The sequence below is a fragment of the Mustela nigripes genome, chromosome 7 (genome assembly GCF_022355385.1).
Source record: "Mustela nigripes isolate SB6536 chromosome 7, MUSNIG.SB6536, whole genome shotgun sequence".
Lineage (NCBI taxonomy): Eukaryota > Metazoa > Chordata > Mammalia > Carnivora > Mustelidae > Mustela > Mustela nigripes.
Genome location: NC_081563.1, coordinates 52,329,983 through 52,356,846, shown reverse-complemented (window position 1 = coordinate 52,356,846; position 26,864 = coordinate 52,329,983). Strand labels below are relative to the sequence as shown.

The following is a 26,864-nucleotide window of genomic DNA, read 5'->3' as shown; positions in this document are numbered from 1 at the left end:
TTTTTTTTTTTTAAAGATTTCATTTATTTGACAGAGATCACAAGTAGGCAGAGAGGCAGGCAGAGAGAGAGGAGGAAGCAGGCTCCCTGCTGAGCAGAGAGCCCGATGTGGGGCTCGATCCCAGGACCCTGGGATCATGACCTGAGCTGAAGGCCGAGGCCTTAACCCACTGAGCCACCCAGGCGCCACCCCCAAAGTCATTTTTAAAGTAAGGAAATTTATGATTCTAGTTTCAGGAACAGCTGAATTGGATTTTCAAACAAAAATCAGAGTGGTCAGAAATTGTTTCTTGGCTGTTCTGTTCTCTTCTGCTTTGGCTTCTTGAGATCCCAGGTATACTTCCTCCACAAAGCAAAATGACTCCCATAATTCTGGACTTAAATGAACTGTGTAGTTAGTAATTCTAGGAGTTCAAAACAAACACAACAAAAATACCCTCAAAAAACCCTCTTTTCTCAAAGCTCCTGTGTAAGTCCAAGGTTTGACTTTTTTGGTCCACTTTGAGTTAGTTGTCCATCTCGAAATGAGTTATAATAGTAGGGAGAATTGGGTTCTCTATCTGTGTTGGGGTTGTGTACCTTCTCCTGCTGTTGAGTGTGATAAGCCCAACCTGAATCATGTAGACTATGAATAGAGATGGTTTCTTCCCTAAGTAGATGCTGTGCAGACAAACACAGGTTATTATATGGAGATAATTTATCATCTGAATTCGATAGGCCTAGCTGCCACTATAAATAGAAAATCTCTTCTAAGCCACAAATTCTCTCATAGATATCCAGTAGGATGTCTAATGTTTACGAAGGTGAGGGATTTAAGTGGTAGTGAGTCATTTGCTGTAGGTTGTCATTAATGTTAATAAGATTCTAGCTACATACACTGCCATTAATTTACTAGAGCAAATGGCACATATGCCTATTAAAGCCTTCTGTATAGATGGCCTTTTTTTTTTTCTTTTAGTGCACTTAGGCCCTGATTTTGAAGTGCTTTCTGTGCCTGTCACTTTTATTACTCTAGCCCACATATTTACCTTTTTCAGGCTTTGTGCTCTTGAATGATTCCTTTTTGGCTTTCTCTACACTGCAAAAAAATAATAACAACAAAAAAAATAGATTTGATTAGGTGCTTGGGATCCTTCCATGGCAAAATATATGCTATTCCATTCTTTGTTTTTTTTTTAAAGATTTTATTTATTTGACAGAAATCACAAGTAGGCAGAGAAGCAGGCAGAGAGAGAGAGAGAGGAGGAAGCAGGCTCCCTGCTGAGCAGAGAGCCCGATGCGGGGCTCGATCCCAGGACCCTGGAATCATGACCTGAGCCGAAGGCAGAGGCTTTAACCCACTGAGCCACCCAGGCGCCCCAATTCTTTTTTTGTTGTTTTTTGTTGTTTTTTTTTTAAGCTGCATTGTGTTCCTTTTGTTTCTATACCTTAATGTATAGGTATATACATTATGTATATATGTATATTTATATTTAGGTATAAATATGTATATGTATTTTTAGGTATATGTATATTTAGGTTCTTAGTCTTTTTCTTGAGGCTGATTATCTTTTCCCTCTCTTTGTCTTTGTTGGATCTTTCTGGATTATGATACAGGAGTAATTGGTTAACCTGAGAAAAGACACAGTGCATCCGAATTTTAGTATTAAAAATAAATAATAGCCATATTCTTTTTTTTAAGATTTTGCTTATTTATTTGACAGAGAGAGAGAGACAGAGCGCGCGCGCACAAGAAGGCAGAGCAGCAGGCAGAGGGAGGTGGAGAATTAGTCTCTCCTGCTGAGAGCCCAATGCAGGGGTCGATCCCACAATGCCAAGATCATGACCTGAGCCGAAGGCATCTGCTCAACCAACTCAGCCACCCAGGCCCCTCAGTATTAGCTACATTTTTCTTGTATGCTGGGCATAATTCTAAGTCCTTTACATAATTTAAGTTTCAAAACAACCCTGTGAGATGTATGTATAATGATTATTTGTGATTTTACCAGTGAGGAAACTGAGGCATAGAGAATCAACTTCCTTGCTGAACCACAGCAAATAGTTGGTATAGCTAGTCTGTCTAGCCCATTTTCTGTTCAGCAGATTATTCTGAAAAGTTTCTAAGCTGCAGAAGTTGAAGGGATAGTAAACATTCATATATTCATCTTTATTCACCAATTATTATCATTTGCCACATCTGTTTTATGTTTCTATTAAGCGTTTTTGAAGCTTTATTTGAAAATAAATTGCAAACATGGTAACTTCACTCCTCAATTCAACATCTCTCTCCTAAGAATAAGGAAAATTTTCTGCAGTAGTTATCTGTTACAACCACACCGAATCCCTGCCTACCCCCAAACCACACTCCCAAACCACGAGGCAATCAAGATTCGTGTACTGCAGTCTCTTAAGCTAGAATAGCCCACTCTGCTTGTTTCTTCTCTTACCTTCCTTTACCTTTCGTTCGTTCCTTCATTCATTGATCTGAGAAGTATGCTTTCACAATGTTAACTTACTTTGAAATGTTCAGGAAAGGAGAGTTGTCTTGTAGAATGTCCCAAAGTACATTTTGTACTTTTCTGTTTGTTTCCTTATCATTAAATACATATTGAATATTTTTGTCACAGAAACTATAGGTGACGTTTATACTTAACCGCATTGGGACACACATACTGTCATTTTGTTCTTGCCATTGTGCTGTACTGCCTGTGTGAGGGTTATCATGCTTCTGAAGCACACTTTAAACTTGTTATGCAATGTACAGGCAGTCCAACCACAACCCGCAGAATAGTACACATGCTTTATCTTTCTGCCCTGGGCACCAGAGACAAAAACATGTATTCTAGCAGTCAAACTAGTGAGGACCCAGAACATTATTGCGACCTCTTGACTAATAGTCCTCAAGCTCTTTTGAATCCATTAAACCGGAGATTGCCAGAAACTTTATAACATCTGTGTGTTGACAACCAGCATATTTCTAGCATTGTACATTTAAGAAAGCTAAGCCTTACTCACATTAAGTAACTGGCTTTTAGATACATGGCCATAAAATGTCAGCACCTACGCTCAGAGCCAGCATAGCTTAATTCCAGAGGTCTTGCTTTTAAACACGATACCGTAAGAATAGAAATTTATCTTCTTCGATGGTAACAGATTGAGGAGAGTTTTCAAAAGCCTAAGTGTAAATGAAACAGAATTATCCATGTTTTGACAATTAATTATTGATGCCAGATGATAGATACACTGGATTAAAGTTGACTTTTTTGTTCTTCATAGTTTGTCACCTTATAGTTACAATTAGTTGCTTCAGGCATCATGGCTGCTATCAAAGAAGGACAAAGGAGCCAAGAGGCAAGAAGAATTTTGCCAGTGGTTTTGTGTCTGTTTCACTGTTTTGAATCTATCACTGGCTATATTTATTCCAAGGAGGTTAGGAAAGCAAATATTTAGCTTTTTTAGCCTTTGTAGTAGAGGCAGACAAGGAAAAACGAAGTTGAGAATTGTTGTTGTGTTAACCTGCTATAACAGTGTCTTAGGCAAATAGCAACAAATGAAAACCACTTTACTTTTACTGCAGTTTTGACCGGACTTCTTGCCAGGTGACTTGCTGAAAGAGATGGCTGCCTCCATTTCCTTACTTGGCTCTTCTCTTGGTTATTAAGCTTGTTTTTGAATATTAGTTGTCTTAATGATTTAATTTCCAATTTAAAAATGTTTTTAAAATTTCCAGTCAACTAACATACATACATACATTTATCTATCTATCTATCTATTTATTTATTTATTTTAAGAGGGTGTGTGAGAGCCAGGGTTGGGGGTAGGGCAGAGAAAGAGGGAGAATCACCACAGGCCTTGATCTTCATCATGACCTGAGCCGAAGTCAAGAGTTGGACACTTAACTAAGTTACCCATGCGCCCCTAAATTGACCTTCAGAGTTCAGGTTCTCTAGAAAAGATGAGGAGGAAAATGTCTTCTTCTTAGGCTTCTGTGATATTACTGTTTCTTGTACTTTTTCTTTCTGTGATTACTACTTAATCTCTTATTTGTTTGTCTTTGTCTGCTTTACTCTTCAGTCTTGGTGTGCATAATATTCTGTCCTCAGCCCTTTTTATTCCTACAAACGATCTTCTGTGTTAGTCTAACACAACCCTTATACTGTATAGGCTTCTTCATGCCTAATTTTCAAATATCTCAGTCCTAATCTTTCCCCACAATTCCAGATACTTATTTCCAATTGACCCGAAAATATTCTTGTATTCTCTTCACTTCAGAAATGATTATTGGTTCTCTGTTACCTTTTACTTAAGTGCAATCTCCTTACCTGATTTCAAGGACCTTCACAGTTTGTAATTCTGAGCTGCCTTTCCAGCCTCCCTCCACCCCCCGCCCATAATTCCTTTTTATCATTTGCATGCTGCAACCAGACCAGTTCACGAAATAGAGAACACTTGTTTTGCCTCTCAATTCTTTTATGTATGGCCACTGCATCAAACCTAGCTTGAACCATGCCTATTGGTAGACATAAGGGCTACTTAAAAAGTAGCCTTTTCTGCGGATTTTCCCCTAATTCTTCCACAAGATGTATCTCTTCGAGGACTGCCTGGTACAGTGTAAAGAGCACTGTACATGTTGTTTTGTGTAGAATGGGGTCTCCTGGAGTTCTGCAAAGTGCATGAACTGTCCTTATCTTTTAACCCCTACCTAAACCTGTGTCATGTACCTATTCTATACATCTTAACACTTGTATGTGTATTGCCTGTTTTACTTTAAGAAACTTTGAAATCTTTGATGTATTGGGAATGTGTTTCTTTTCCTTGAATTGCCTACTAGAATAATGCTTTGATTATTTATTGAATTAGACACTCAAAATATCATACTTTCAAGAAAATTTTCATACTTAATATACTAATAAATTACTATGTAAACTTAGGTTTTGAACAGTCCTCCTGATGATACATTGCAGGGAAGGATTGAGACATACAGTCTCATTTTAACTGTTTATTAATACTGTTTATTCTCAAAATAGGTATCCTGATTGGAATCCTGAGATCCTCCCATCAAGAAGGTAATTCTTTTTAATAGTGATATTGTTGAGACATGATTTTCTTTTAAAAGTAAACAAGTAGGGGTGCCTGGTTGGCTCAGTGGGTTAAGCCTCTGCCTTCGGCTCAGGTCATGATCTCAGGGTCCTGGGATTGAGCCCTGCAACGGGCTCTGAGCTCAGTGGGGAGTCCGCTTCCCCCTCTTTCTCTGCCTGCCTCTCTGTCTACTTGTGATCTCTATCAAATAAATAAATAAATAAATAAATAAATAAAATTTTTAAAAAAAGGTTTAAAAAAAAGTAAATAGGTGCTTTTTAAAAAAAAGGTCTTATTTTTAATTGAGTTCCTGTTTGACCATTTTTACTTTTATTTTAAATTTTTTTTATTTTTACTTTTAAACAGCAGATGAATGCAATAATCTCTATGAACCTTTAATTATCCCAGCTTACATGTGATCGCTTGCCTCTCTGAGCTTCCATTTTCTTTCCTTTTTTTTAGTCTTTCTGAAAATACTTCCTGCTTTTGTTATTGTTCTGATTGTGGGGTCTTATGTTACAAATGTTTTGAAGGCTAGGAGTGGTTTTATTAAGTTTTGTATTCCTTAGGAAGTCTTGTATTTAAATGTTTGCATATAAACATTTTTAAATACATGCAAAATGTATATAAACTTTTTTTTTTAAAGATCCTATTTATTTATTTGACAGACGGAGATTATAATTAGGCAGAGAGGCAGGCAGAGGTAGAGGAGGAAGTAGGTTCCCTGCTGAGCAGAGAGCTAGATGCAGGGCTCTATCCCAGGACCCTGGGACCATGACTGAGCCGAAGGCAGAGGCTCTAACCCATTGAGCCACCCAGGCGCTCCTGTATATAAACATTTTTGTACATTTTTTGTATATTTGTATATAAACATTTTATATATATATACAAAATGTTTGTATATAAATAAGTTTTAGACTTGTATTTAATGTTTGTACATAAAGTAACAGCAGTCAAAGAAATATTTATAGATGGCATAATCTCTCGGGGAAAATGTTGAAAACATTTGTTTATGTAAATCATTTCTTAAATCCTTTATATAACTTAATACTTCCAATATATAGGTTGACTATAAAATGATATAGGAAGAGACCAAGAAATTGGTAGAGGGTCCTCTTCTGTATATTAGCAAAACAGGGATCCAAGCAATTTGAGGACTGAGCTTCTGTTCTGATTATTTTTTATTTATCTATGAGGGTGAATTGTGTCATAACAAATAGGTTTTTGTTTTAAATAAATATATACTATCAGAGTTTGGTATTGTTTATAGTCTCTTGTTAAGAAGGAGCCTCTGTCGTAGAAGTTAAATTTACATTAAATTGCTGAATCTTGTAATTTCCCCCCCATACTTTATAGAAATGAAGGCAATAGAAAAGAAAATGAAACTCCAAGAAGACGTTCTCATTCCCCCAGTCCTAGACATTCTAGAAGATCAAGCTCAAGTCACAGATTCCGTCGATCTCGAAGCCCTATACGCTATATATACAGACCAAGAAGTCGAAGTCCAAAAATCTGCCATCGTTTCATTTCCAGATACAGATCCAGATCCCGTTCACCATATCGAATGAAAAATCCATTTAGAGGTAGTCCAAAATGCTATCGATCAGTTAGCCCTGAAAGGACATCACGGAGATCAGTGAAATCATCAGGTACACCTATGGTTATGAATAATAATACATACTATAGTATATAACATAATAAATTTACTTATTTTGACTAAATTTTTTAGGATTTTTTTTGTGTTTGAATTTTTCAGTTCTGTATTTTTAGTAAGTTTGAAAACATGACATAATCTGCTACTGTCAAGATTTAACAAAACTTGGGGTGCCTGGATGACTCAGTCGTTAAGCATCTCCCTTTGGCTCAGGTCGTGATCCCAGGGTCCTGGGATGGAGCTCCGCATTGGGCTCCCTGCCCAGCCAGAAGTCTGTTTTTCCCTCTCCCACTTCTCCTGCTTGTGTTCCTCTCTTGCTGTCTCTCTCTCTCTCAGATAAATAAATAAAATCTTCTAAAAAAGAAAAGATCTAACAAAAGCTGACGTTTTGAGCTGATTTTCTTAGCTCTTTTAATAAGCTAGAAATGGAATTTCTATTTTACTATATTTTAGAATTTTATGTGAAATTGACCCGCATCCCAGCCTAGTCCATTCTTCCTTTTATTAACTATCAGAAGAAATGTGGAAGAGTGTATGTATCTACCTAAAATCAAATTTAAAAACCACTGATATGCCAACATCTTAGTGTGCCCATGAATTAATCTAAAAGTTTTTTTGAAATTTCTCCTATTTTCAACCTGTGTCTTAATATTGGTTTAGTGACATTTTTAGAAATAGCTCATATATGTGTTCTCTGAGATCTTTTTAGAAAGGTCTCCAAGACCGGGGGGTCTTCCAACTATGTGAAGCTGAGTTTCCTTTATATGTTCAACCAGAGCAATGTATCCATCAGATTGGAAGCAGAAGCAGATACAAGAATTCAGGTTTTTTTTTTTTTTTTTTTTTTTTTTTAAGATTTTATTTTATTTTATTTATTTGAGAGAGCAAGCACGAACGGGGGAAGGGGCAGAGGGAATGGAAGAAGCAGGCTCCCTACTGAGTAGGGAGCCTGATGTGGGGCTCAATCCCAGGACACTGGGATTGTGACCTGAGCCAAAGGGAGATGCTTAACTGACTAAGCCACTGAGATGCCTCAAGAATTCAGGCTTTAAGCCCAACATGAAAGTGTATGGGGAAATACACAGTGGTGCTACTCATCTAATTTTTTGTTTTGGGAATTAAAGTTGTTTTTCATAAAAATGTTATTTATGCTAACACAGAAGCCTATTATTAAATGAATTAGTAAATATTTTGAAATAATTTCAGGGATGCCTGGGTGGCTCTGTGGGTTAAGCCGCTCGGGTCATGATCCCGGGGTACTGGGATCGAGTCCCATGTCGGGCTCCTTGCTCAGTAGGGAGCCTGCCTGTCTCTCTGCCTGCTTGCATGCTTTCTCTCTCTCTCTTTTTGACAAATGAATAAAATCTTAAAAAAAAAAAATTCAATTTCAGTTTCTTATGGTAAATATTGAGTCTAACAAAATCTCTTTGGAGTCTTCGGTTTTTATTTTTATTTATTTATTTATTTATTAAGATTATATTTATTTGACAGAGATCACAAGTAGGCAGAGAGAGGCAGGCAGAGAGAGAGGGGGAAGCAGGCTCCCCATTGAGCAGAGAGCCGGATGTGGGGCTCGATCCCAGGACCCTGGGATCATGACCTGAGCTGAAGGCAAAGGCTTTAACCCATTGAGCCACCCAGGCACCCCTGGAGTCTTCCGTTTTAAAAAGTGAAAATAGATACTGAAATCAAATGTTTGAGGACCATTGGTATAAGATAAGATCATGAGTGAAGAATTAAAGACTGAGAATTGTTTTGTGTATATTTGATTCCTTTCTGGCTTGACAGTGGCTCTGTGTAATAAATATTTGGGCAATTAAGGAGTTATTCTTTCGTCAATAATATGATTTTATATTATAAAATAATGTGGTTTTCATCTTAAGTTCTTTTCGGTTGAAATTGCATTTATGTCCTTTTTACTAGATAGAAAAAAAGCATTAGAAGATGTAGTACAACGATCTGGGCATGGGCCAGAATTCAATAAACAGAAACATCTTGAAATAGTTGATAAAGGACCTTCACCAGCCCCAAAGCCTAAAATGGGCAGTGGATCAAAGGCATTAATTAAATCTACAAACCTTGCAAAGAGTGATGCAAATTTAGGGGGACATTCTATTCGTTACAAAGCCAAGAATATTGAAGATGACACCTCATCAGAATGTAAACCAGTGTCTGAAAAACCTGTTTCTCTCCAGCGTAAGGTCAGTAGTTTGTTAATGTAAGTGTGTACATACATGTGTCATTATGATACAAAAAAGTTGTTTGAATTTTTTATTTTCATATTTTAAAAGTTTGAAATCATAACTTGTTGAATTATGTTGATTTGGAATATTTTATTGATTGTGCTTATGAATTTAGAAAAGGTCCATTAAGTCAAAATCTTGTAGCTTACAAATCCTAGCAGTTTGGCATTCAGTGTATCAAAAGTGAGAACATTCTGATGGTTTGTTTTTGGCTAAACACACAGGCAGGTTGTTGTGATGAGTTTGCTATCTGGTGGGGGGAGTGAATGTAATCACACCAGCAACATTTAATGATTTTTTTGTCATCTTTGTCAGTAAGCTGTAAACGTGAGTCTTTACTGAGAATTGACCATTTTTAATCTACTTTTTACTTTTTTGCAGTATAGTTCAGAAGTCAAATACTCTCTTGGCCAATATAGAATAGCCTGTTTTCTAATACTGATTTATTAATATATTTTGACTGTAACCTGCTAGTTAAAATACTCAGAGGTATTGTTCTACATAAAGCATCTTGAGAACATTAGAACAGTTGCCAATGTTTAGGCAGATTATCAGATGTTTAATGTAATATTAACAAGTCTTCAGGTATTTAGGTATATATTACTCTTAACATTGTCTAAATATTTTCAATAGCTATAAATCCTTGCCTTTAAAGAGCTTATTTTTAGACGGATACACTTAAAATAATCAACGTGTAATTACGCAGTTTTGAAGAGTGTTAGGAAGAAATTTTAGTATAGAGAAGATTTTTGAAGAGGCTAAATTAATCTATACTATTCATTTTGTTTCAAAACTCTAGGTGGTGGCAGTGGAACTTTTTTTTTTTTAAGTCAGTTTTTATTACAGTTGATAAAGTTGGTATTATAGGAAATTCGGATTTTATACATGCTATATATGTTTTGAAAATGGTATACCTCTAGATATCATCGCAGCTTATAAAACACAAAGTGCACAAAGCTGTAGTTTTATCTTTCTTAGTGATGGGCCATGTAGATTCATGTAGAAAAATATTCTTCAGTGGTTTTGGACCATTCCATAGGTCTTGTTTGTTACAGAATGCTTCTAAACAGAAAAGAGCATCTGTGATTGTGTTACCAGTAAGCTCTGATCACTGTTAGGGTCGAATGGTAAAATATAAAACTTATCTTTTACTATTTTATTTAGCATTTAAAAAATTTTTTAATTGTGCTAAAATATTTAGAGAAGGCTGTTTCAAGGATATAGCTTAATGGCAGAAATTATATTGGGAATTATTATTTTTGTACTTCATGGCTTAATTTGGCTTATTTTTAATTTCCTTTCATTCAAAAATAGCTTCGGAAGGACCAGTCTTCACATTATGGTTCAGTTCTTCTTATATCTGAATTACCAGAGGATGGCTGCACTGAAGAAGATATTAGAAAAATATTTCAACCATTTGGAAAAGTTAATGATGTCCTCGTTGTTCCTTATAGGAAAGAAGTGAGTCAGTCACTCTGTTCTAAAAATATATACAAAGTTACTACATTATAAAGTCTGGTTGTTACTTTATGAAGATCTTTTAGCACTTTTTGCTACATATGTAATTGTTAATTGAGAGTTAATGTAAATGCTTGGATTCCAGTGAACAGGGTCCCCAAATACTATTTTATATCTTTGAGAACAGGAGTTGGCATACTTTTTCTGTAAAGGACCAGATAGTAAATACTTCAGGCTTTGTATGCCATAGGATTGTAGCTATTCAATTCTGCCATTGTAGTACAAAGGCAGCCAAAAATATACTAATGAATGGGTACAGCCATGTTCAAAAAAACTGTTTGCAAAAACAGTTGACAGGTTATAGTTTGCTTTCCAATTCTTTAGCATACTGGTTAAGATGATGCTAAAAAATGATTTTGTTGTACAGTATTTTTTACATGTGGATTATATATAGTCCTGTAACTCAACATGGTAAAGTTCATCAGAATTATGAACAACTCCCATACTAAGAAAAAGATAAAATTGTGAGACAAAACAGGGGAATGTAGTTGGTAGTGTTCTTTATTTCAGTAAGCCTTAAAAATGTCAGGTTTACAGCCACTAAGGCCAAATCCTGTCTTTTCTCCATTTATTCCATGAGTCCTGCCTTCCTATTTCTCATTGTTCCATGAGTCTGCCATGGGCCCTTGTTTCCCCTCTTCTTATCTTGGTAATGGTACAGAAATTCTGTAAGGTTAAATGTCCATTTCATGTATGAAAACTAACCCTAGAGATCAGGTGACAATGTAGCAAAACAAAAAGATGTAAAAGCAACCAGGACTTGAGGTAATTTCATAGTTTTATGTTCCACAAAAAGTACTGAGGCATGCAGAGAGTTTTGAGTTAGATTTTTGACCAAAAATGTAATACATTTTATTTAGGCTTACTTGGAAATGGAATTTAGAGAGGCGGTTACTGCAGTCATGAAGTACATTGAAACAACACCTCTTCTCATAAAAGGGAAAAATGTGAAAATATGTGTTCCAGGAAAGAAAAAACAGGTAAACCGGATTTAGATCAAACGTGTCTCATTATTGTTAATTAAGTTTGACTTTATAAAGTATGATACATATAGAAAAATGCATTGAACATAAATGTTCACTCAGTAGATTGTATGCATATGGATTGAAATACATTGAAATTAACAACTTTATATCTACATAAATAGCACTACAAACAATGTTAAATGGCAAGCAGTAGACTAGGAGAAGATGCTTAACAAAATTAGCAAACATCTCCGAAACCTACCTAGGTCACAAAAAACATTGAGAACATCTTGGAAGCCCCTTGCATACTTCTTCTGAATCCTTATACCCTCCATTCTGCCCAAAAGTAACCCCTAACTTGATTTCTAATACCATAGTTGAGTTTTGCCTGTTTGGAACTCTAAATAAACAGAATTACAGTGTATATATTCTTTTGAACCTTTTGCTTCCTTAGAAATATTACTGTTTATTAATTTAGTCTTTCTAGATCATTTTTTATGGTTCAGTTTATAAATTTATTGATGTCTATAGAAGTACTTAAATATCAGCAAGTTTTACTTTGTGTATGAGTGTTCTTTTCAGGTAATTATTGTATTTGCTGAAGAATGTTTACTTTAAAAGGGTTTTGTAGTATACTTTTTTTTTGACATACAGAGATCACAAGTAGGCAGAGAGGCAGGCAGAGAGAGAGAGAGAGGGGAGGAAGCAGGCTCCCTGCTGAGCAGAGAGCACAATGTGGGGCTCAATTCCAAGACCCTGGGATCATGACCTGAGCCGAAGGCAGGAGCTTTAACCCACTGAGACAACCAGGTGCCCCTGTAGTACACATTTTTTCAGTCAGCAATTTGATTTGGAGATCTAACCATGTTTGTACATACAGATTTTCCTCCTCCTTCCTAACTCCTGTGTGGTATCATTTTGTATGAATATACCACAGTTATTTTACCAGTTCCGTATGGATGTGATATTTAGGTTATTTCTAATTTTTCACTACTATGTTAATTTCCTTGTATATGGCTTTTACAGGTCTTATACATTTATGGTACTATTTTTAAAGTGATATCTACAGTGGAATTGCTGGGTTGCAGAACATGCAATAATACCAGATCTCCTGTTAAATAGCTATAAGAATGTAGTGTGATAATAAAGAGAGGACTGGTGTTTCTGTGTTATCCACAATATCTAAGATTTGCAGTTTAAAAATCCAGTATGTAAAATATGTTATTGAGCTTTAATTTGCATTTTCCTGATTATTATTAAACTTCAGTATCTTAATATAATAGCTATTACTGTATTAATGAGTTGTATAAAGCTTTTCCCATCTTTCTATTGGGTTATTTGCCTTTTTAAAAAAGCTTAATTTGAAGGTGTTCATGATTTTCGATACCAATTTTATATTACTTATGAGAAATATTTTCTTCCAGTATGTTGTTTATGTGTATATCCATATATAAAGTTTTTGATTTCAGTGTACTCAAGTTGTTTTTTTCTCTCTTAATAGCTTCTGCTTTTTTTTCTTTTGTCTTTAGAAGACCTTCTCTATACCAGTGCCAAAAAGATATAATTCCATTATTATTTTAATCTATAAGTTGTGGTTAATGTGTTACTGAGATCAGTACTATTTCTAAAGTGGATAACCAACTAGTGCAACACCATTTATACCTAACTGGTTCTTCCCCATTGATTTCAAAAGCTATCTTTATGTGTATAAATTACCCTATACACATAGATCTCTATCAGACTATTGTTAGATGAGTCCGTTTATTTCTATTATAATACTATGTAATTTCAGTTCTTATGTTATTATAATTTTACATAATTGCCTATCTTTCCAGTAGAATTCTTTTTCTTTGTTCTTTATTTAAAATTTATTTTGAAAAAATAAAATTTATTTGGGGCATCTGGGTGTCTCAGTTGGTTAAGCATCCAACTCTCGGTTTTGGCTCAGGTTCTGATCTCAGGGTCCTGAGATTAAGCCCCACGTTGGGCTCCATGCTCAGCGTGAAGTCTGCTTGGAATTCTTTCCCTTTCCCTTCCCCCACCCATGCTCCTCTTCTGCTCATGCTCTCGTTTACACACACATGCATTCTCTATCTATAAATTTATTTATCTATATGTAGATAAAATCTTTTAAAAAAATTTTATTTTGGTTAATCTTGAACATTTACTCCTGCTGTTGGTTTTAGAATCTGTTTAAGTTCTCTGAAAAATCTTATTGGGAGTTTCATATTGTATTGAATTTGTATTTATGATTTATAATACTCTTTCTGTTCAGAAGCAGGGATTTTCTCCATTTATTTAGATTTCATTTAGTGTCTTTCCATAACGTTCTTTTGTAATGTTTCCACAGTGTACATTTTGGAGGAGATGCTAAGTTTCTTTCTTACTGATATATTTATTTGTGTATATCATAATTACTGCTTAAATCACTATTCCATAAAGGATGTATATTTTTTATTTCATTTATGCTCTCTGGCTAGTTACTGCTAGAGTAACCCATGATCCTAGGTTACATCTGTTACATGCCATCTATTTATTTCCATTGCCCTGATGTGAATAATGAGTTTTATGGTAACCCTAGTTATTAACAATTTTATCACTTAGGATTTCTTATCTTTTCAACTAGCAGAAACTTCACCAGTGGTTTATGAAAGGAATAAGAGGTTTATTTATATCATAATAGAAAATCTATAGGTAGGTGGCCCATGGCTGGTGAAGCTGCTCCATAATATCAGGAACCCAGGCTTTTTGTTTTTTTGATTCACTACCTTTATGTACTTTTTACCCTCAGTTGTGAGATGGTTGCTGTACTTTCTAGCATCATTTTTAATCTTCCTAGCAAAAGGAAAGGAAAAAGAAATAAAGACAAAAAGGGATTTTGATTTTTTAAAAAGATTTTTTAATTAATATTTTTGTGGAAGAATGAGTTCCTCAGCAACTTTTACCTACATTTGATTTACCAGAACGGTGACATACAACCTTCTCTAGTTGCAGAGGAGGTTAGGGAGAAGCAAGAATTTGAATGTATAATTTAAGAATGTAAGTTTTATCCTGTAGACAGTTAAATTTTAATCAAGGTTTTGAACAGAGCTATGATGCAAAATGGATAGGTTAAATAGATTCATTTGGAAGTGAGCTGCAGAATGAATTAGGCAAATGACTGAAGAAGGCAAAGAAAGCAAGCTTAGCAGAGTGATTAAAGGGGAGAAGAGAAAAAAAACAAACAAAAAAACAATGAAGTCCATTTAGAAGACTCATTTAGCCAGCCAGCTTATTGTAACGATAGTAATGGTTTCAGGTAGATTAGTATACTTGAGATCGGAAGGAGAAATAATAGCTTAAACCAGTTACTATCAAGCAAGACCTGGCTGATAATTAAATTTTGGAACCGGGGAGAGAGTCATTCTTTTTTAATATTGAAAAGTTTCATCTGGGAAAATGGATGAATAAGGATACATCTAGGTTATTAGAATATTTTAGTCAGATTAAAATAATTCTCTTTGATAACGTTTTGGTAAGGTAGCGACAGAAGTCCAGAAAGAGCCAGCCATATTTACTATTCTGATTTTCAAAGTAATGAACAGGGGAAGCTGTCAGCCCTATAATCTAGAAAACATGCCATCTATGTGTCAAAAATTTGATATTCTTCAACTAAATATAGTTTGGATGGAGCTAACTCAATGATCTCTCTGTTGTAATCAAGTAGCCTTCCTAGCAACTGATGGGAGGAGAACCCACAGAGAACTCCAGCCATAGCTGTTTAAGATTGGAAGTGTACAGATAACCTTAGCCTCTTATTACAGTGGAAGACATCAGATTTCCTTGCCAGAGCAAGCCAAAAATAGACTGGGAACCCAGACTAGGAACCAAGGCAGTGCTGTAGCTTTCTTGGTCCAGATCTTAATTTTGGCACGAATAGTCAAACTAAGACAAAACGTTTCTGCCCACATTTGATACTTCATGTTAGGACTGTCTTTGACTCTGGCTTTGATTCAAAGTATAGTCTCTCCATTTGGCTATTTCTTCAAATCAATAAAGAAATGTTACAGAAAAGGTGAAAATTGCCCACATCCCTGTATTTAAACCTGAAGGATTAAAATACGAATCTGCACAACTCTAACAAACTGAATTACCTTTTCTTTAATTATAAGCCAGTATAGACCTCAATTCTTAGTACTGATTTTTAGCCATTTTTGAGCTACCTTCACTACCAGCACTACCAAGAATCTGATGAAAGCAAGCATTTTTTTTTTCCCCATAGAAATGGATAGTAGTCCATACTCCCAAAATTGTCTTTAATGGAGCAGGACACTTGATCTACAAAAGAGTATCAGATTTTCTGTTGAAACTGTGAAATAGTGCTGCAGCTCAGCTCTACAAAAACAAAATGAAAACTACACTTCTCAAATTTTAATTTGGTATTTTCAGCAAGATTCATGGCAACATTATATCTAAAAGCCAGAGTAGACAGCTAAGATCCAGGAAGATTGCATGGAAATGAAAACAATGCTGGGAAACAATTATCGGTGGTTTGAACATTATAGAAAAATCTAATGAGTAATGAGGAAATAAAACCAAAGAATTCATCGGATGAGAGTTTAATTTCATTATAACTGAAAACTTTTCTTAAAAATCTGTTATATATGTCGGGCATTGTGGTACCTGCAGTAGAGTGATGAGCAGGACAGATGGGCTCTCATTCTTGGAGCTTATGGTCTATTAGTGATAAAGAAGAAGGACTTGGTGGATATATTCGGGAGACTCCATTTGCATATAACTGAAATTCCAGAAAGCAGACACCACTTTAATACTGTTGAAGATTTTTAATTTTATAATTATGCAGGGGCAGCCTGTAGTAACTCAGGCAGAAGCAGTTTAGGTATGAAAAGAAATAGTCTAGTCTTAGCAGAGGAACACATTCTCAAGGTTAAATGGAAGAAAGATCAGTTCTTTGTAATTCATTAATTCCATCTTTTACTATTGATCTACATTTTCTTATCACTGTCTTTACAAATACTTCAAATAATACCATGACATTTCAGGATCTAATTGCTATTACCTTGGCCCAGTGTGTCACCATCTTTTCTTTGTTACTACAGTAGCATCATGACAATATTGTCCTTTTCTCCTTGCCTTTTCACTCACTTTGACTGTATTTCAAGATAGAACCAGATTGATCTTGTCATTCCTAGACTCAGAACCTTTCATTACACTGAGAGGAAAAACCAGTACTCAAAATGGCTTATGAGTTTACACCACCATTCCACCCACACTCTACCCCATAACCACCACATACCTATTTCTCTCCTCTATTTCCTACCCAAGCATCCTTTGTACTTTTTTTTTTTTCTTAAAGATTTTATTTGTTTATTTGACAGAGAGGGAGAGAGAGATCACAAGTAGGCAGAGAGGCAGGCAGGGAGAGAGGAGGAAAGCAGTCTCCCCACTGAGCAGAGAGCCTGATTCGGGGCTCCATCTCAGGACCCTAAGATCATGACCTGAGCTGAGGGCAGAGGCTTAACCCACTGAGCCACCCAGGTGCCCCACATCCTTTGTACTTCCTAAGTAAGCTAATAGACATGGATCTCATTAAGTTTTCTGTAGTTGCTGTTCTTCTGTCTGGAATGCTCTCAACACAGGGAATGGTTTGGTTTGCTCTCTTACCTCTTTTAGCTGCTTGCTCATATATCACCTTTTCAGTGAGACTTGTATAACAGACTTATTGATAGTTGCTCCTCATTCCCCAACAAGAGCAATTCTGTTTCCTTTCTCTTTTAGTTTTTTCCATAGTACTTGTTGCTAACAGACATAGTATGTATGTATTTTTAAATTTCCTTGAGGTCTTTTTTTCCTTACCTCTTGAAATTATTTATTTACTGAAATTATTATTATATTATTATTTAATTATATATAATCATATATAATTACTTATATTATTATTTATTACTGAAATTATTATTATTTATTTACTGCTCCTCTCCAGTGCCTAAAATTGTGCTTGACAATTGGTGAATAGTCAGTAAATATATATCAGATTGTTCTGAATCTCATAATAATGTTTTTATTGTATTTCTTCATGCTTGTGTTTTCTAAAGTGCCGTTTATAATTGGGGAAGAAACTAAGATTTTCTTTTTCAAAATCTTTCTTTCATAGAACAAAGAGTTGAAGAAAAAGACCTCAGATTCAAAGAAAGCATCTGCAGCTTCTTTAAAGTAAGTAATTCCATGATTTCATATGCAGGAATGAATGTGCATATGAATTAAAACTTCAAAATTTTTATACAATTGCATTATTTATAAATTTATTATCCTGACTCCAGTTTAAATGGACTCCGGCTTTAATTCAGTTGTTCAAATTGAATTAAATTAAACTTTATTCTTTAAAATTTTAATTTAAGTAAGCTCTGCACCCAACATGAGGCTTGAACTCATTACCCTGAGATGAGGAGTTTCATGCCCTACATACTGATCCGGGCAGGCATCTCTAAGCTTTTTTAGACTTAAGCTTTTGCATCCTTAGAAGTTTTAGAACTTGGAATTTTAGTCTTTGCCTAATTTTTTCTTCTTTCAAATAGAAAAGATATAGATGCTTCCAAAGCTGTTGAAACTATGACTCCAGCTTCTGCCAGTAAGTTGTTACTTTTAATACTCTTCCAAATAAGTATATTTTGTCAGTTTACTAGAAACTTCTTGCAAGATGATGCTAGGAAACCATTATTGTGCTTTAATAGAAGGGAACAATATTGGTCCCTATATTAAGCTAGAAGACTCAGTGAGATAGTATATGTAAAATACCTATCATAGTTCCATAAGTAATCGCTGTTAAGGTTAATTTTGTCATACTTCCATCTCCTACCAGTAAGACAAAACATACAAAAACAAAGCCTGTTAAGGTTGCTTATTTAGTCTCCTTTTATTTTTAAAGTTTGTTGAGAGCCCAAAGGTGAACAAAGAAGACCAAACAGAAATCAGTTGTTACACTCATGTGTTAAAGTTGTTTCTTTATACTCAGGAAAACATTGTGGGTCTTTATTATGAATCTAGCTAAGTGAATTTCTATTCAGTTTTAATAAACTGAATTTTCTCTTTCCATTTAGGGTTGGAAAGAAGTTACTGCAAAACAAATACTCTTAAGTTTAAGAAGAGATAGCTTGATAGTGAAGGATGAGACAGAAAAGCTAAAATAAAGTAGATATAAACTATATTTAGGAAGTTAAATTGTTTTGTATGTTCTCTTTTGGAAAGACAGGGTATAGTGAGTTCTGGATTTCTCTTCAGCAATCCGTGTGTGTGTGTATGTATGGGGAAGGGGGATAAAGAGAAGTTAGGGAGATGATACAACAAAGGTAACAGAATTGGGGAATCACTTCCTAGAAGTTTTTGAACGTGCTGGGAAGTTTTTGAATTTGACTTCATTAATAGCATTTCTCAAAATATGTGTGTGAGAGACTAATTCCTGAAAGATGTTTTGGATCAGATTTGTATTATAGCTTCTTTTTCTTTTTTTTCCTTAAAAAAAATCCCCAGAACACATTTCAATTATGAAGTCTTGAAGGAGAGAAACCTATTTAGCTTTATGTAACTCATTATTCATGAAGCTTGGCTTAGGCTGCTTGCCATTTTTCCTTTGTAAGATTTAGTACAGACTCTGGGAAATTGCCATCGGGAATAAAGAACCATTAATTGTTTAGGATTTTTATGTAGATTGGACAAAGGAAGAGTGAAAAATCCTGTTGAAGCAGCTCTTTCTGCCCATGGGTCCTGATTCCAATGCTTGAATAAAATCACCTTTTTGCACCAAAAAAAAAAAGAAAAGAGAAAAGAAAAATCTTACTGAGAAAACACAGTTAAGGTTCACTTTAAGGTAACAGGGACTGAATATAAAAATGTTAATTAAAATGGTGTGAAAAGGTAAAATCTGAATTTTTTTTTTAAAGATTTTATCTATTTATTTGACAGAGAGAAATCACAAGTAGATGGAGAGGCAGGCAGAGAGAGAGAGAGGGAAGCGGGCTCCCTGCTGAGCAGAGAGGCCTATGCGGGACTCGATCCCAGGACCCTGAGATCATGACCTGAGCAGCGGCTTAACCCACTGAGCCACTCAGGCGCCCCAAATCTGAATGTTTATTCTATAGAATGTTCTAGTGGATAAAATATAAAATTAAAACAATTTAAAATTTTCAACGTTTCAGGCCACGTAGTTTTTTATAGAAGAGTGTGGTGATATTATTATATCTATGTAACAGGAAAACTTAGATGCAGTGATTTCTTTGAGAAAAACCATGAACTCAGATTTCAACATTGATGAATTTCAGATCTCAAAAACTTACCTAGTAGAGGTATCCTTAGGTCAGCCAGTCAATGGATTTGAAAGTGGGATACTTTAGAAATTGTTAAGGTCTAGATTTTGGGAGTGGGCCTAACATAATAAAAGCAGTGAGTAGGGGAGAAGCACTTCAAGGCAAATATGCCCTCCTTTCTAATAGAAGTGTAGAAAGACGGAGAGGCTGGTGAATAGGGTGGAGAGTGTCCGGTGAGAAAGCAAAGGGTGCATGGTTTCTTTTTTGAGATCAGCAATGTGAGATTGAGTAGTGACAAGTCAGTTAGGGTAGTTTTAATTTATTTTTTAGAGAGAGGAAGAGTGCACACACATGGGTGCCCATGACTTAGCAAGAAAAAGGAGGGGTCGAGGGGAAGAGAGGCTGAAGTGGACTCCACACTGAGAGTGTGGAGCCCAGCATGGGGCTTGATCTTGGGACTCTGAGATCACAACATGAGTGGAAATCAAGGGTCAGACACTCAACCGACTGAGGCACTTAGGTTCCCCTAATTAGGTAGTTTCAAAGACTTTAGCTATATGCACAGATAAGCAAGGATGAAGAGAAGTACACGAAGGAGGCTAACGTATAATTTGATCAAAAAGAGAAACTTTAGGACCGTTACCTATCACTAGTTAAAAAGAAAGAATACTGAGCCATCTACTATCTCCTCATAATTGGATGTACTTTTTAAAGTGTTAGGATACATCAGTAAACCAGTAGGCAAGATCTCTATATCCAAGTAGCTTATATACTAATTTGAGGTGACATGATATATAGTAAATAACGTGTTTTATAAAGTGAAAAGTGTTATAACAGGAGAAAGGAGATCCAGGGTTAGTTTGGAGTTTGAATTTACTATTTAGAATAAAATGATTTGTTAAAAAGTAGAGTCTCCTAAGGGGCCTAATCTATGCCAAGTGACAGAAAACAAGGGGAAGAAACTTGCCATTGGTTACACTAATACTAGGAAATTTACATTATCTTTCTTAATCTTTCAAATTACCTCATTTTGTAGATAAGAAAACAGATTCAGAGATTAATAACATACTCAAGGTTAAATGACTTCCTTGGAGTAAGAATTCAGATCTAAAACTATGGTTTCAAAGCTTTTCACCTATTTTAAGCTGAGAATGAAAACTTGTTCTTTTTTTTTTTTTTTAAAGTGTAGTTTAGGTTTTTTTTTTTTTTAAAGACCCTATTTATTTATTTGACACAGAGAGAGAGAGAGATCACAAGTAGGCAGAAAGGCAGGCAGAGAGAGGGGGAAGCAGGCTCCCTGCTGAGCAGAGAGCCAGATGCGGGGCTCGATCCCAGGACCCTGAGATCATGACCTAAGTGGAAGGCAGAGCCACTTAACCCACTGAGCCACCCAGGCGCCCTGAAAACTTATTCTTAATCTCCTTTGATTGCTCTTTTATCTTCTTTTAATGGTTCCCCTAAATGTCTGTTCCTGTTATGTCATACTTGTCTTCCTGATTTTATCTTCGTACAGCATTAGGGACCAGTGACATCTTACATACATGTACAGACCTCTACTCCCTCAAGTTAACTTTTCTTATTTTCTTATGTTACCTAATAGTCACCAGTCATCATCCAATGTAGAAATTGTAAGTAATCCTTTCCCTGGCTTTTCTCTTCTGTCCTATCTAGTTCATATTTAAATAACATCCTTCCTCTTTTCATCCATTCAGTGGCTGATTCAAATACTTCTCTTTCAGATCTACCTCAGGCTATGTCTTTTGCCTTTCCTTCATCACACGTTAATTGTTTTAATTGATTTATGTTTGAATTTTGAAAATAGCCTCCTGACTGGTATTTTTACCAGCTTCATAATTCACACTGATCTCTTTAAGGCAGATCTGATTATTCTGCTCTTAGTGACATATAGGAGAAAGTCCGAATTCTTTAGCATTGAATTAATGACCCTTTACCCTTTGTCCCAGGTTCCTTTTTAATGTTTTGTTACCTTTATGCTGTCCATTTGTTTGGAATTGTCTGAATTCCAGTTTACTTCAGTAAGCTCTTACTATGTACCTGCTTGGTAGGTGCCAAGCCTAATGCAAGGTACTGAAGATAAAATGTCATTTAAGACTCCTTTTTTGGGGTGGAGTTGGAGCAGATTCTAGTTTATGTTTTAAGGCCCATCTCAGATATAATTTCTTTGTGATATCTTCCCTAGCTCACCTAGGCAATTAGAGACTTTCAGTTCTCTTCTAGTGATAACTGAATACATTGAGTCATGGTATTAGTAGTTTTCTTAGAAGTCTCTCTCTTTCACTTGGCTGGGTAAGGGAATATTTTATTTTTCCATCCCTTAAATGTAGTGTAAGGGTTAGTAAATATTTGTAGGAGGAAGAATACATGGGGCACTCAAACTAAGTTTGTATTGTTATAACTGAACCCATGAGTAAACATAGCCTGAATTTTCTGATTTGTCATCCTTGGTTTAATTATTTTTCTTTCTATAAGATTTTATTGGTTTCTTTCTTTCTTTCTCTCTCTTTTTTAAAATAAATGTCTTATTCTTTATATTTTCCAATTCCCAGATGAAAATAACTTTCTTTTAGGGAACAAAGCAGATGAACAAATGGAAAAAAAAGAGACAAACCAAAAAAAAGACTCTTGACTATAGAGAACAAGTAGATGGTTACCAGAGGAGAGGTATGTGAGGGGTTAGGTGAAATAGGTGAAGAGGATTAAGAGTACACTTAATCTTGGTGAGCACTGAGTAATATATGGAACTTCTGTATTATACACCTGGAACTAATATGACACTGTATGTTAACTACACTGGAATTAAACATTTTTTTAAAAGTGACTTTCTTTAAGTCCTTTTATTCCTCCATTTAGAGCATTCTGCCCAAATAGTTCCCATGTATGAGTTCCACCAAACCTTTAAGGAATTAATAAATCTAGTTCTATTTCAGCTATTCCATGACATTTAGAGGAAAGGAATATTTTCTTTAAGAAGGGGGGTGGAGAGAAGGAAACAGGAAAAAGCAGGTTAATAGGGACATCAGATGCTGATAGAGATACTATATGCCTCTCAGAAAGGATAAACTAAGAAAATGGTGGCACCAAATTTTATTGAAGATGTGGAGAAACTTGTACATTGATGCTGGGAATTTAAAATGGTACAGATAAGAATATTGCAGGTTTGTTTGTTTGTTTTCCCTTAAGTTTATTTATTTAAGTAATCTCTGCTCCCAGTGTGAGGCATAACCCCAGGATCAAAAGCTGCATGTTTTATCGACTGAGCCAGCCAGGCGCCCTGAGTATTGCAGTTTTTTGGTTTTTTTAAACAAAATTAAGTGTGTTCTTACCATAGGACCCAGCAATTATGCTCTTTGGACATTTATCCTAGATGGATGAATTACATTTACACAAAACCTGTTCATGCAAAAACCTCTATAAGCATGTTTTCATCTTTATTTATAGTAGCCAGAAACTGGGAACAGGGCAGATGTGCTTCAGTGGGTGAATGGTTAAACTGTGATGTATCTGTAGCATGGGATACTACTTGGCAATAAAAAGGCACAAATTATTGATAGATGAAACACTTGGATGGATTGCAGAGGAATTACGCTGAATGAAAAAAAAATCTCAAAAAAATACAAGCTTTTTTTATATAGCATTGTAGAAATGATAAAGCTGTAGAGTTAGAGAATAGACAAGTGGTTGTTGGGTTGAAGAGGAGGGAGACAAGTAGCTGTTGCTGTAATCCTTGTGAGGATGGAGCTATTCTGTATTGTGATCAGTGGTCATAGCAGTCTACACATCTATGATAAAATTTTATAGCACTAACTATACATTAATGAGTATGTAAAACTGCGGAAATGTTGGTAGATTGTATTAGTTTTGTTTGTAACATAGTATGTAGTTATGCTAAATATTACCATTAGGGGAAACAGGGTGAAGCGTATGGTATTCTTCCCAATTATTTCTTACAACTTCTTGTGAATTTACAATTATCTCAAAACAAGTTAAATTTTTTGAATGCTGATAAAGTGGTTATAATAAATTAAAGTTACAGAACAATTTTTCTTATGAACATTGATGTAAAACATTTTTTGCTGTAATACTTTTAAGTAAAATTTTAGCATGTAGAGGCGAGGAGCACATTAAGTGGATAGTAATGGTGTGCCCAAGAGGAGATCACATCAGAAATATAAAAGTGTTTCAAAATTAGAAAATCTTTTATTTATTTATTTTTTTAAAGATTTTATTTATTTATTTGACAGAGAGAGATCACAAGTAGGCAGAGAGGCAGGCAGAGAGAGAGAGGGGAGGAAGCAGGCTCCCTGCTGAGCAGAGAGCCCGATGGGGGACTCGATCCCAGGACCCTGAGATCATGACCTGAGCCGAAGGCAGCGGCTTAACCCACTGAGCCACCCAGGCGCCCTAGAAAATCTTTTAAATTCAGTTCACCATATTAAGTAGAGAAAAGGTAAATGCTAAGGATATTAGGTAAAATTCAACATCCATTCCTAGCATCAAAAAAAAATTATTAAAATAGGTAACTACCTTAATATGATAGTGTGTTTTATATTTATACACACACACACACACACACACACACACTTTTGCTTATATACATATGAACATATACATATATCAAGTCAAAAGCCAGCATAGGCTTAATAGTGAGAGTAGTAGAAGTGTTCTCATTAAGGTTAGGGACAAAAGATACTCATCATTTCTGTGAAGTAGCTTAAATATTGTCCTAAAACTAACAGCCACTTGCCAGTGCAAGTCACGAGGCATAAAAATTGGAAAGTATGATTCAGTATTATTATTTGCAAATGTGTATGTATGACAGAAAATGTAAGAGAGTCTACTGAAATGCCTTTAAACCTAACTAGCCACCTTAATTTTCTAAATTAATTTAGAGTTTCAGTTGCTTTATTATGTAGAAAGAATAACCACTTACATGTAATCTAATAAAATACGCTGTTTAAAATAATAAAAAGGGCGGGGGTAGTGCCTGGGTGGCTCAGTGGGTTTGAGCCTTTGACTCAGGTCATGATCCCAGGATCTTGGGATCGAGCCCTGCATCAGGCTCTCTGCTCATTGGGGAGCCTACTTCCTCCTCTCTCTCTTCCTGCCTGTCTGCCTACTTGTGATTTCTGTCAAATAAATAAATAAAATCTTAAAAAATAATAATAAAAAATAAAAAAAATAAAAAAGGCAAAAACTATGAAAATTTTAAGCTACTATTGTAAGGCATAAAGAAATGCTATGTGGAAAACAGCTCATTCCTTGATAGAAAGCTTCTCACCATTATAATGTGTCTTTTTTTCTTATATTAAGATAAATGTTAGGAACCCAATAAAACTGCCAGTAAGATTCTTTTTTAATTTGAATATAGTTGATACAAACAATAAGATTTTTAAACTGTACAAGTTGATTATAAAGTTATAAAGAATTAACAGAATAGACAGAAAAATTCTGCAGAGGAAGTGTAATTAGGACAGATGAGCACCAACAGATATTAAAAGAAGTTACAGAGGTAAAGACTCAAAATAGTTTCATGTAGTTGTACAGCTAGACAAAAGATCAGTAGGACAGAGAGTTTCCAGAGGTATTTCCTAGAACATAAGGAACATCAGTAAATAATTGTGGTAATATGTTAAATTATCCAGGAAAAGATCAATTACTCATTAAATTGCCTTGTCACTTTGTAAAAGTAAATCATGTTAATAAAATAAATCACAGCGGATTGTAATTCACAAGGTGGTAATTAAAAGTACTGAAAGAAAATATGGAGAGTTTTTTTGTTTGGTTTTAATTGCAGAGCGAGGGCATCCTTCCCTTTTAGGAAAATACTTGATTCCATAAAAAGTATTTTTATATAAGTATTTTGCATAACTTTTTAAAAAATTGTTACCTCTGTGATATAGATGAATAATCTTAATATGTAAAGCCCTCTTAATAAATAAGAAAACCTCAACAACTCAAAAGATAAATTGGCAAATATTAGAATAGCAGATCACAGGGAAAGATTTAGTGTTGAATTAAACATATGAAAATCAACATAACTTTATTCCTGATTAAAGAAATAAAAATTAATCTGTACCAGTGTCCATCTTAGATTGGAGTAATTAATAACTTCTCTTACATACTGTATGTGGAAATTGGAAGCCCCACTCGTGTACTGTTTTTGGGAATATCAGTTGGTACAGTCTTCATGTAGAACAATTTAATATTGTTAAAATTGAAATCTTTCCTTTCATCTCAGCAATTGCATGTCTCAGAATTTACCTATATAGTTCCACAAGCATACAAAAAATGAGCGTAAGGATGTTTTTTTACAGTGTTTCTTCAGTCATTGCCGGATTAGCTCTTTCCTAAGTCTAAATGATAGTATTCGTAATGTGTCATTGATAATGTTTTTCTTATTAGCCAAAACTGGACAAGCCAAGACATCTGGAGCCAAAGTCATTAAGTCTTCAGGTATGTTTTTTACTAGAATTCTAGACCTATTAACTTTAAATTACTTAAGAAGTATATAACAGTTATCTTGGATTTCATGTGACAAAGTATGTGCTGGGTGTATACTAATTTTTTAAATTTATAGCCATCTAGGAATTCTGAGAAAGGAGACTTAGTAGGTAATGCTCCTTCTTTGTAGTAATTATCAAAATAAAATAATTTCCCTCTTTCTCTTTTATTGAGGTCTCTCTGGAAACTTTCTTTTATAAAATAGTTCAGATAACAAACAGCAGAATTATATTTCATTATCAGTTGTTACGGACTTTAGTGGGGTTTCTTGGTTGTTGTTTAACTCATAACCCTGAGATAAGATCTGAGCTGAGATCAGGAGTTGGACGCTTAACTGACTGAGCCAGCCAGATGCCCCTTCAGGATTTTAAAGTAATTATTTTTTCTCCTTCCTCTAGCATTATCCTTCCTACTTCTCATTTCTGCTAAATGCTTGTTCGTTTAGGGTCATCTTTTTAAGTCGATAGAAATCAATGTATTAAATTATCTTCTCTGTAATAGTAGAAAGGATGCAGCTTTGCATTGGTAAATAACCATTGTTAGTGGCAGATCCAGAATTTTCATAAAAAGAGTTTCTTTGAAGCAGTAATCTGAAGGGGTCAGGG

At 35.1% G+C, this 26,864-nt stretch overlaps 1 protein-coding gene across 5 annotated transcripts in view; it reads left to right on the top strand.

The window, feature by feature from the left end:
• The window catches only part of ZNF638 (zinc finger protein 638), a 133,435-nt gene that overhangs the window by 73,791 nt on the left and 32,780 nt on the right, over window positions 1-26,864 (top strand). For 3 of the 5 annotated variants that reach the window (XM_059405885.1, XM_059405882.1, XM_059405883.1), the window contains exons 4-11: window positions 5,006-5,044; window positions 6,414-6,706; window positions 8,635-8,912; window positions 10,269-10,415; window positions 11,333-11,452; window positions 17,592-17,650; window positions 18,013-18,065; window positions 26,161-26,211. In XM_059405885.1, the coding sequence (XP_059261868.1) occupies window positions 5,006-5,044; window positions 6,414-6,706; window positions 8,635-8,912; window positions 10,269-10,415; window positions 11,333-11,452; window positions 17,592-17,650; window positions 18,013-18,065; window positions 26,161-26,211 (1,040 nt within the window). The remainder of the gene's footprint in view (window positions 1-5,005; window positions 5,045-6,413; window positions 6,707-8,634; window positions 8,913-10,268; window positions 10,416-11,332; window positions 11,453-17,591; window positions 17,651-18,012; window positions 18,066-26,160; window positions 26,212-26,864) is intronic. The other 2 variants (XM_059405884.1, XM_059405887.1) reach the window with 1 other exon arrangement.